At 39.1% G+C, this 11,891-nt stretch overlaps 1 protein-coding gene across 10 annotated transcripts in view; it reads right to left on the minus strand.

The window, feature by feature from the left end:
- The window catches only part of EPHA7 (EPH receptor A7), a 183,017-nt gene extending 171,807 nt beyond the window's left edge, over positions 1–11,210 (minus strand). For 7 of the 10 annotated variants that reach the window (XM_055258985.2, XM_055258976.2, XM_055258972.2 and 4 more), the window contains exons 1-3: positions 10,894–11,210; positions 6,372–6,436; positions 2,169–2,838 (exon numbers count right to left, since the gene is read on the minus strand). In XM_055258985.2, coding sequence (XP_055114960.1) covers positions 2,169–2,838; positions 6,372–6,436; positions 10,894–10,990 — 832 coding nt within the window. In that variant the 5' untranslated portion in view covers positions 10,991–11,210. Of the gene's footprint in view, positions 1–2,168; positions 2,839–6,371; positions 6,437–8,219; positions 8,242–10,893 lie in introns of those variants that run through there. The other 3 variants (XM_055258951.2, XM_055258993.2, XM_063619537.1) reach the window with 2 other exon arrangements.
- Positions 11,211–11,891: the final 681 nt, after the last annotated feature.

Below are 11,891 nucleotides of genomic sequence, written 5' to 3' on the forward strand. Positions count from 1 at the left end.
ATCTTCTTTAAAACCTTTAAAACACAGGGCCTTTAATGTTATTTCCTATCTTTTCTCGGATAAATTTAATTGTGTACTTTTATATGTATTTCTACTTCATTATTTTTCCCATTTTAATTGTGTAAAAGTTTTAAGTTCCTTTTTCATATCAATCAAGATCTGCATAATATTGAAACTGCTCCTTTCACAGCTAAAGTGCAATAATGTTCCTAAAATTTTTTGTAACAGTTACTGCTGAATCCACCATCACTTTCAAGTAACTGCTAACCTCTTGTCAATAGGAACGCTGCCTTTCATTGAATTGATTAGTTCACTGAGAGTATTTCTCTACTTACCCAGTGGAATAGCATTTTGCCTACAAGCAGGGATAAATCTTCATCAGTTTCTGATTTCCACATATATGGAAACTGCAGGATTTTCTACTCAATTAGAAATACTGCCAGTGAGGGAAAGGGAAAGAGGACAATGGGAGACAGGTTTGACTCCTTCAGGGACATAAAAGGAGACTGCTAAACTGGCCTATGGGACCTGAACCTGTATCATCTCCATTTGTTTTGCTCAGAGTTCACTTCACAAAGTCACCTCTGGTGAAGATGATAATTGAGTGCAGAGCCATAGGTAGTTTACATGCTTAGCAGCCATCCACATGAAGTATTTAACTCTCTGAATAGGACGGAAAAAGATATTTGCTCAGTTACTACTCCATTTGAAAAGTATATCCAATGCAAACACAATGTAAGCCACAAATGCAATTTTAAAATTTCTAGCCACACTAAAAAAGAGTAAAAGAAACAGCTGAAATTTTAATATTATCCTCTATCTAGCCCAGTATATCTAAAATATGATTATTTCCACATGTAATCAACATTTAAAAATTGTTAAGGATATATGTTACTTTTTTTTCTTTTTTTTTTTTTTTTTTTTTTTGCAGTACGGCTTTGAAATCCAGTGTGTAACTTATACTTACAGCACATCTCAATGTAGAATAGTCATTTTTCGAAACCTAAAGAGCCACATGTGGCTCCTGGGTTCAGTACTGTATAGAACAGGTGTAATTTTTTTTTAATTATTTAATTTTAAAAATATTCTACTAGAATGAGAATTTTATGGGGAAGTAATCCAATTTATATATGTATATGAGGCACCTAAACACTATGAGCCATGAAACAGTATTTCCTAAGATTCTCCTTGCTTTGAGATTAAAACTAGGGCAATATTGTGGCCTAGGCGCTAAAGTCAGAATGTCTCAAGTTTGAATTTAAGCTCAGACAAATATTACTAATGTAAATGCAAGCAAGCTATTTACTCTTGATATCCTCTTTTTTTTATTGTGTAAAATATAAATGATAATGATACCTACCTCATTAAATAAGCTTGCATATGTAAAGGCAATGGAGGATGTCTGCACATACTAAGTTATCAAGAAAAATTAGTTATAATAGTTATTATTATCAGTGGTCCCCTTTAGCTCAACTAAGAATTGCAAGTATAAAACCTGTGCTTCTGGCTCTGGCGTAAAAATATATATAGATATATGTGTTATTTTTAATGTATTATGTTATTTTTAATGTATTATATTTTACATATCGTAAGTTTAAAAGAGACACTAGTAACGTAACTTTATAATTTATTTTCATGAAACCTAGAAACAGAATATCTATCAGTCTTGAAGGCCCATATGACATAGTTTTTGACATAGTTTTAAATATTTAGCCACATAAGGCTAGGAAAGAGAAAAAAAAACGGTTTTATAAAACGAAGAAAAAGGTTTACTAATTCACACATGATTGTTTCAAAACATGCAACTGGTGTACTATAATAATTAAAACTTTACTTTGGCCCACTTCCACAAAAATGTGGTCATTTTGGTACTTAGTCCAAAAAAAAAAAAAAAAAAAAAAAAAAAACACACACACACCTTTCTCAGAAGTAACCACAGAGATTTAGTAAGTGAAATTTGAAAATTTTGTATTATAGTATTTATATAAGATAATTCTAAAAGTTTGTAAATGTACTCGTTTGTGCCCTGCCTGTCACTAGAGCTCTTATTCACAGCCCTCTTAGCCTCCAGAGCAGATTCACGTATTCAAATAACTATTAATGTTTAAAATGTCTGATATTGAAATTTAAAAAGGCAAAGTAGAGTTTTAATAGGACACATTACTTACGTTCACAGGTGTCTCCTTTTTGCTGGTAGCCCGCTTTGCAGATACATTTTCCAATGGGCACTAACCATTCTCCTTCTGCACTGCAGTGCATCCTGGGGGAGTTTTCCGCTTCTTCCTCTGCACTGCTGACACACGTCCCTCGAACCTCGACTAAAGAGGAAAATTCTGAACCAGTCACTGTATCTGGAAAGATAGCTAAGTTCTCAATAATGGACCAGCACTTCTTGTAGTACACTTTGACAGAAACCAAAGCTATGCAAGCCCCTACATCCTGAAAGGCAAGATAGAATCCCTTTTTAGACAAAGGTCCAATCTCTCTCACCTCAGTGTTAAGCTTCATCTTTCTTTCACCAAGGTCACCTTGGGTAAAACTTTCATCTGCAGCAATGGTGTCTATTTTTACATAGAGGTTTTCTCTTATATTCCTGCCAGTGTCATAGTCTGTTTCATAATAGTACAAATTAAATGTTTCCTTGCAAGTTCCCAGTACTCCAGGAAGACTGTTACAATCCCTCAGGGTGAATTTCAATTCTACAAAAATCCTTTGTGCATTGCCTTTAGAAATCCAGTTAGTCCGCAGCCAGTTGTTTTGGTTGGGCTCCATAACTTGGCACACCTGGTATGTTCGTATCGGGGTATAGTTCTCATCCAAACCACTAATTTCTTCCCACTGTAAAATTTGAAAAAAGGTCATCAGTCATTCAGCAAAAAATAACATTTTGCTTTTGAAAGTGCAAGTACTTCACAAATACGCATCTTCGAAAAAGTCAGGTTGATTCCTATCCTGGCAAAACTATAAACCAGAGAATGTAAGATTCCAAGTTCTGCTTCATCCTGGTGGTGGAACATACTTATGCTGCTTGCTTTGTGTATACATACAATAAATATTTCATTTTGTTTAATATCTTTTTGTCAGTATATTAGTGTTTCTTTTTTACATGTTTGCTTATGTTTATGTTCTCCATTGAGATTGTAATTTTTATAGACTAAAGCTCACAATTATTTAAATTACCAGTGAAAGTATGTACATATGGATGCCTGGCAGAATTTTTGATAACTCAGTTGACATTTTAAGTGGCCATATCATACTTATGATTGCAGAGTACTTAAAAACATGAAGAAGAAAATGCCAACAGTACGCTGAATAAAGCATTCAACAACGTGTTGATATTTATAATTTGGAATATTTTACAACCTTTTCAAAATGAGATATAAGGAAGTAACATTTTACAGAGCTATTTATTTATTCCAGTGTTATATATATTGTATACAAAGCCACATAACTATAAGTAGTTATAAGAGTATGATTCATTTTTATAAATACATTGCTTTCAATAGACAATCAAATGTACATGGCAAATCTGCATGCTGGATCATATTTAATATAAACTTTCTGACAGGAAAAATATCAGATGTTTAAAAATGTCCATTTATATGTTGATATAATGTACACTACAAACAAATCTATATTAAATATTTTCTCAAAAAAAGAAAAAAGTGCATTTGTCAGAATTTGCAACAATTTCAGACTATTAAACCATATATAATATTCTGTCGCTCATTAATCAATAAAATCATTTCACCTAGGAGTCTTAAATGCCTAAATGAATAATTTGTTTTTTTCTTACAATTATTAAAAAGTTTCCCACTTTGTATTTGTGAATAATGAAATTGTCATCTGTTAATATTAATTTCCCCAATTAAAAATTCAAATACAAAACATTTGTGTTCAAGTCCAAAGTTGCATAGCATGCAATATTTAAACCATTGTTTCAAGAAAAGACGATGAGAAAATAAAAATCATGTGGTAAATACTTTTATTTGAAATACTTGATTTGAGTATTGATTTATTTAAATGTTTTGTACAATATTAATGTATACTTTTAAAACCAGTCCTTAGAAAATTAACAAGACTGACGAATTAGCAATATAATACAATTTGGAAATTTCTTTGATGATGTTATATATTTGGTATGATTTTGTTATACACAGCCTAATATCATCAAAGGTACTGAAATGTAGCAAAGAACCCATTTTAATGTTCAGCTTTTACTCAGCTCAACTTGCATTTGTGACTAGTTAACAGTATGCATATCTTCCCTTTGTTTAAGTTAGCTGCCTACAATTTGAATGGCAATCAGCCAAATATAACCAAATTCATCCATTTGGATGGGTAGATTTCGGTCTCTTAATGAGATTGAAATTGCTAAAAGAAGTAAAACTAATAATGATATCTACCAAAAAATCAAAAGCTCCAAAGATAAATGTGCTCCTTTTTAACAACTCCGCAGTTTGAAGAAAGCAAAGCTAATTATTTTAAAAGAATATAGCCTACGAATTCCTTTATCTAACTTCAAGAACAAATTTATTCTTTTATTCTGTATAAGAAAAATCAATTTTACCACCCTTGAAACCCAGTTAATTTTTATTTTTACTTAAAATTTTATTCCAGAGGGGAATGCTTCAGGAAAACTATGATGTAGACTACAAACATTGAGACTACATAAATTCATTTAACACAACTGTTGTTTTATTATCTCACTTTCTAAGACATTATGAACATTTCCACAAATGATGCCTTTGGGAAAAATGTCTTCATTCAGACACTGCATTTTTATAGTATGTTTATAGAAATATTTTCTCAAAACTTATGTCTCAGGAACATTTTCTTTACAGTTAGGTATTTAGTCACATGCGAACTAACCTATTGCACATATATAGAAAATATTGTCGATCATTGTTTTCTAATATTATGTGTTGATGTCTACAGATATGTAGGGTTAACTGTTAACTCAAGATACTTTGGACTGATAAAAGCCCATTTGACCAAGATAACATTGACAGTCATAATTTGTCATTTTGTGTATTACATGGATGAAATACTACAATCATATATCAGTTTACTTCTCCTCAGAGACAAAATCATCCTCCATCTCTATTTGTTTTAATTGATGGATGGTAGAAAATGGGCTACATCTGTCATTGGCAAGAAAGGTGTTTCATTTTTTTATCATGAATGGCTGTCTATAATGTGTGTTATTTTACTCACAGAAACCACTTATCTCAAGAAAGGTATTATATTCATACCTCCAACTCATGGAATTTTTATATTTAATATGTAAAATGGTTGCCATTTATTTATAATTTATCATAACCAATACAGATAACCACAATATGAATGAAAGGAATCTTAAAAATTAAATTTAATGAAAACTCTAAATATCTTAAACAGATTTGTTTTGTTCATATTTTACATTCTTAAGCTTTCAGTTCCTGACATGCTGATTTTATGATCTCAACAATCTCTTTCAAACTTTCATTCTTCTCTTTGCAAAATATGCTACAGTTTTTGTATCATAACTTATACTCCACACAGTCTTTTTAATATGCCAAAGATAAACATAAATAGCAATAGGGTATCTTCTCCTTTCTCAGAGCCCTCTTACTTGATAAGGAATAAAGAATGTGCCCTCTCTCACAATTAAAAACAAGATCTGAAGACACGGATACTGAGCTACATTTACATATGAAAAATAACGGTTAGTATTTTTAAAGATTTACTAATATTTCGGTAGATTATTGGACAATTTTCACTCATATCTATTGCAGATTTTTATTGTAATATGTGCAGGCTTTGCCATCATTTCTGATTAATAACAGTGGATAGCACATAATATAAATTTGGAGAATCTATATAATATTTTGTAGTAAATTGTATACCAAAATGTTGAACATCGTACATTTTTAGTTATATTTTAAAGTACATTTTGAATGATGCTGAAACTTTTAAAAATAGGAAAACAGATTCATTACATACTGATTTAAAGAATTATATACCACCGACATGGTGATTATACTAGAAATATAAAGCAACTAAAGAGGTTTAAGTGAGTTTGTGAAAGGAATGTTCCCTGTAATTAGTTAGCATTTATAGCCTGGACCCTAAGGTATGATTCCACACAATACGAACTCAAAAGACTACGGCTATGAGGTTTGTTCTTTTTCCATTTCCCCAAGTTCTAAGTATACCTTCTCTAGTCAGAGAACTCAATGTCTCATTATAAATGCAACATAATATTGGACGAGATATTTGGAATTAAACGGTTTATACATGAAGAGTGTGAATAATTACCCTGGAGGGAAGGGAAACGTTTTGTTTCTTATTTTTAAAAATAGTGATATTTTATGATGAAAAAAACTTACCCCATTGGGTGGAGAGGAAATCCACTCCAACTCTGTTTGTTGTGCTTTAGAATCCAGCAGTAGTACTGAAAAAGAAAGTTGTATTTCCAGATGTTACATGAAACACTTAATCACACATGTAGACATTTTTAAGGTGAATCTTTTTATATAACTGTCATTGTATGACTTAAGATCTTAGTTATTTATGTAAATGACGGTGAAATGAACACCTTCCTGATAAACATATATTCCACTTCCTTAAAGGAAAAAAGATATTAAGACGCCAATATTATATTTGGTATTCTTTAATTACAATATTAAAATAAATCTTAAAATGCAATATTAGAATAAAAATGAGGGTAGAAATTTTATGTGATACATTAATTCTACAGTAATTATATATTATAGTTTTGTAAACCATTGAGCTGTTCAAACTTTGTCAAATATAATAACATGAACGTAATAAGATATAATTCCTATATTACTCTTGATCCAGTCATTAATTCGTAACATTCTGCCAGCAGTATTTTCTATTGTCTTTTGAGAACTGGAGTTTATCTTTTAAAAAATCTTTTCACATACAGTGTCGTTTCTTAAGCTAAAATGAATACAGAAATGTTAACAACTATGTTAAGCAATGTTATCAGAAAACCAAATTGCCTATTATTTGCAAGATTTTTATTCAGGCTAGTCAAACATCAGTTTTTTCAGCATTTTTAATTTTTAAATTTTCAAAGTGATAGATAATTCTCAAAATGGTATCAACTCTGACTTCTAATCACTTGTACTTCACTTTTATGCTATCAAAAAGCATAATGCAATTAATTTAATATGTATATAAAGTGTTATAAATGCTCCTGATACTATCAATATGAGAATGCATTAGAATGTCATATATTAATACACATAACATTTCTATTTCATATGTTTTATTTCTTTTTTGGACAATTACTCTTCTAAAGCACTCACTCTTTTGGTCAAACTGGTTTCTGAGTTACATGAGTTTCTGCACTTTAAAAATATTTATCTGACTCTACACCATTTTGACAAATGCATCAATTTGTCCAGAAATAATAGTGAATATATTTTAAGTATGTCAATAGGCTTACCAACCTCAGCAAAATGTTAAAATTTTGACTTAAAATACATGCTTATATGAACTTTTAATAATTATACAACTCAATCACTAGGGATAAAATATGTATTTGAAAGACAAGAAAAATGTGTTATGATAAGAAAACAAAAGAACAATTGATTATGTGTTTAAAGGAACAGTCGATTATGTGTTTAATTCCTTCACACTAGTCAAGGTTACTCATTGTAAATTAAAATAGATATAGAGACACTAGGATTTTTGTTTTTTGTTGTTGTAGTTGTTGTTTCTTTGTTTAGTGTTTTACACTTAAGACTCTCAGGGAAACTGACAGGAAAAAAAAAACTTGATCAGAAACATCTGACTCCCTTTCAAATGAGAAACGCACCCACAACACTTTCAAAATGCCAGTTTGTATTTCAACTTGTAACATCGATAAATCGTTGGACTAGCGAATTTATATAAAAAGTAATTTTTTAAGTTTATTTTTATCCTCAACAATAGAGATGAAGCACAAGGAAACAAGGTGGGTGGCCAGGTACTCTACTCTTTTTGAGATGCTTTCTTTATTTTTATTTTATTTTTCTTTTGTGCTGAATATAGACAACAGGATTTTAAATCCAGGTGACCTTCTTGGGTCATTTCTGAGAGTGAAATAAACATTGCGAGATTACTGTTTATTGCCATTCTGCTACCCCTCAGCTCAGCTTGGGGGTGGAAGCTAGGGACCTAAGCAGAGAGCAGTGATAGCCAAGTTAAGAGAGAAACAAACTAACCAATTAAAACAAATAGAACCCGGGCCCCAGAACGTTTAATCAGAAGCCGCTCTCAAGTGATCCGTGCGTCTCTCTTCTGCTGGGTCTGCTCTCTGGTTAAACCCTCAAGAGAGCGCGTTTCCCTTCCCGCTCGGAGCAGAGTGCCAACCTCCCTTTGCGCCCGCGGAGGCGCAGTCCCTCGGCTCACCCGGACGCTGGGGGCCAGGCCTGGGACTCCAGGGCTCGCGCCCCGCTGTGAGGGCCAACAGGTGATGGGAAAGGGACTAGACTGGGGGCGCGCCCTGGCCGACCCAGGCAAGGACCGCGCGGGCAAAGGCTGGCGTCCTGGGGCTGGGGCGGGGCCGTCGGAGGGGCGGGGCGGGGGCTGCCAGACGGGCGCGCCAGCCGCGCCAAGCATCCATTACGCCTCTGCCAGACCTGGGCACTCCAGGGAGCCGGTGGCGCCCTCGCTCGAGAAGGAGTCGGGAAGAGGAGAGTGGCTTTCGGGAAGCATCTCCTCTGAGGAAAAGGCGGCGGCGGCGGCATTTACCGAGAGAAAAAGTAGCAGCTGCACTTTGCCTCCAAGCGTCAGACTCTGACACGCGCTCCCTGTAGCGATGATAACTGACCTACCCGAGAGAACGTGCACAAGGAAAGCGAGGGAATGGAGTTTCTTATCTTCCTCTAGCCACCCCCAAATGCCCCGGAAGGCCCGGCACCTGCTCCAAGCGGTTTCCAGCACTAGCCCTTGGGTACTGCGGGCCGCCTCGGGGCTTGTGAGCTCCTAGAACTCCAGCTCTCGGTCGCCGCTGCGCCCTAGAAGCCTCGCCGCCTGGAAGCCGGGCGCACTCGCCGCCCGCCAGCCACAGATCACCACCCTCCCTCCCACCGCCCCCGCGCCTTTTATACATCACACTTCTGCATCTAAAGAATTCAGGCTCCTAGAATCAGAATCCTCTTCACGTAGCTTGCACCCAGAAGAGCAAAGCGAACTAGACATTCTGGCTGCAGGAACCTCTCCCCCTAGTGATGCAGTTATTTATAGCCCAAACTCCAGCCCGAGTCTGCGTGTGTTCGCGCGCGGGGTTTCGCCGCGGCGGTGCAAACTTTTCCTCTGGTCCGCTATTCCAGAGGAATCACAGGATGCCAGGGCTGAAGGTTTCTGATCGCTAACGTCAAGGGAGTAGAAATGTGGTTTTGGGGGGATGAGCGTGCGTTTCTAGCAGATGTCCGTCCATCTGCAAACGCGTAACCGCCAGCTTGGAGGCACGGGGTTCTCTGAATGGGTGCAGCATCTATACAGGTTGCAGATGTGGAAAGTGGGGTCAGAAGGTCAGGCTGAAAGGACTAGAATGTGGCGCCGAGCTGGAGAGGGGCTTGAGTGAACTAAGACGAGCGCACGATGAGAATAAAGAAAAGGCGCACTAAGTTTTCAGAAATAGATGAATCAAGGACCTATATGTAAGTCCCCTCAACCCCCCGCCCGATAACCACCATGACCTAAATTTCATAACAGATTCCTCTCCCTCTGCACATCAGGAATAATTATTTCTCTTCTGCTTTTAACAGATCAAAAAATGAAACTTAGATACACAGCCTGAAAGACCAAGGGGCGAGGGGATGAGGGGGGTTGGGGGTGGGATTGTGACACTGCTCAAAAGCAAGAGACTTCCATTGACAGGGTTTATTTTTCCCCAGCTCCAACTACAGGCACCGAAAGGTATTTTACCTTCTGTCAAAGGTTCAAAGAAGGAAAACATAACCATATACAGGCGTATCTATAACAGCTTGCCAAATGAAACCTGCCTCTCTTACCAGAACCAACCCTCAGGGTTCAGGTCTTTGGCAAGGATTGGCCACTCGGATTCCTCAGTTGCTGCACTATGGGGCAAATAATTGGGGACTTCGAGTCGCCCAGGCGGCATCTCCTCACAAATTGCACAGCTCCAGCCCGCCCCCTGCCTCCATGGCCCGACCAAGCCCGCTAGGCTGCCGCTGCCCCCACGACCGCTGGGCCCGACGCGCAGCGCGCGCTGAATGGAGACATCCCCGGCCCGCGGGTCGCGCGCCGCACGCCGCGCTTCACCTCCGCGGCGTTATTGTTCCGCGCTGGCGGCCGAGCGCCAACCGCAGGTCCGCGCCGCCGCCTCAGACGCATTGAGCACTTCATTAGTAACCTGAGCTTTCCGAGCTCGCCGAAGTCTCGGTCCCTCTGGGAAGGCTCTGGGCTCCCGCCACTCGCCGGCAGGCTGGCGGAGACGATAGGGGCTGCATTTCCCAGTCTCCAACCCAACTCTGGCCGCAGCTCCCACAGAAGGCTAATGAGGAGAGAAGGAAGACCGAGCTAGAGAGAGATATGACCCGCCTGAGGTACTAAGAAATAAGCTCGCCGGCAGTTCCTCCAACCCCACCCCACCACCGTTGCTGCTCACGCCCTCTAGACTGCCCGCGCCAGAAATTCCGCACCCGTCGGACGGACGGCTCCGGGCACAGGGCTGCAGAGGGCTCGGAATAGCCCTGGCTCGCGCTAGCTGGTCCGCCAGGAGCGGCCCGAGCGGTGAGGGGGCGGGGAGCCGGCGGGGGAGGGTCGCCCGGCGCCGGAGGCGCGGCCGGCAGCGCCGTGGACGAGCTGGCTTGTGCAGGTAGACATCTAAATAAATAAGTCAGAACAAACTTTGCTTTCCCATCACCTTACCTTCCTTCGCAGCCTGCGCCTCCCCTGTGTGTGCAAAGCGGAGCAGCCAGATGTAGCATAAAATAATCCATGAAGGATACCGAGTTTGAAAAACCATGGTGCATGAGCAGGTTTTATTTTAGGTTTCAGTTATCTTGAGTCGTGGATTTTTAAATGCTGTTTGTTCCGAAGTAGCTTTTGTTTTATTGTGCTCCTTGCATCGATTCCCCTTCTCGGTCCCCGATCGGCTGCTCCACGTTTAGCTTTTTTTAATTCCCCCCCCCCACTCCTGTTCGCTCGCACCGTGTTTGCTGCCTGCAAGTCTCCGACTGCAGACCGGCCGCTTGCTCCACACTCCAATAATATCAATTAGGGGGGAGGGGGCGGGGCTCCGAGCCGAGAGCCTCCGCCACTCGGGCTGAGTGGCAGGCACAGCCGGCCTGCCAGGAGGCGATTCCCAGGGCCAAGGGGCGGGTCCCGGCGAAATGGCCGCCCCGGCCTCGGGGGCGGGGTCCGAGGCAGGAGCCAATCGGTGCCGAGCGGAGTCAGGTTGCTGGTCCAGGATTCCCTCCAGGTTCTGAGCTCGCGCTGGATGCTCAGAGGAGAACGAGGATGGCAGCCGAGGTGTGTGCTGCTTTGGACGCTCTGCTTTTAGCAACCGCAGCTTTCGCGGAGCAGAATAAATCTGAGAATAACGCTTCCAACTTACACTCTTTTCTATAGCTGTACTCCGCGCGATCTTTTAGAAACCAGAGGCGAAGCAAGCTTTCTCTGAGCTACCAAGCACGGAGCCCGGACAGTGAAATGAGCTGTGCCTTTAAGTAAAGTGTTTTTTACTTTTTTGTTGTTAGAACCTCCGCGGGCAGGGTAACTTTGTTTTTTGCCTTTTTGAAAAGTTTCTACTTCTCTTTTTCTGTTACTCCAAGAGCAGTCAATTTTAGGTACCACCCACCACAATCCCTGAAAGAATAAAGTAACCAAGTGTATTATGTTTAAACAATGTTTCCAAGAGTTTGCAA

This window comes from Symphalangus syndactylus, chromosome 2 (assembly GCF_028878055.3).
Source record: "Symphalangus syndactylus isolate Jambi chromosome 2, NHGRI_mSymSyn1-v2.1_pri, whole genome shotgun sequence".
Classification (NCBI taxonomy): domain Eukaryota; kingdom Metazoa; phylum Chordata; class Mammalia; order Primates; family Hylobatidae; genus Symphalangus; species Symphalangus syndactylus.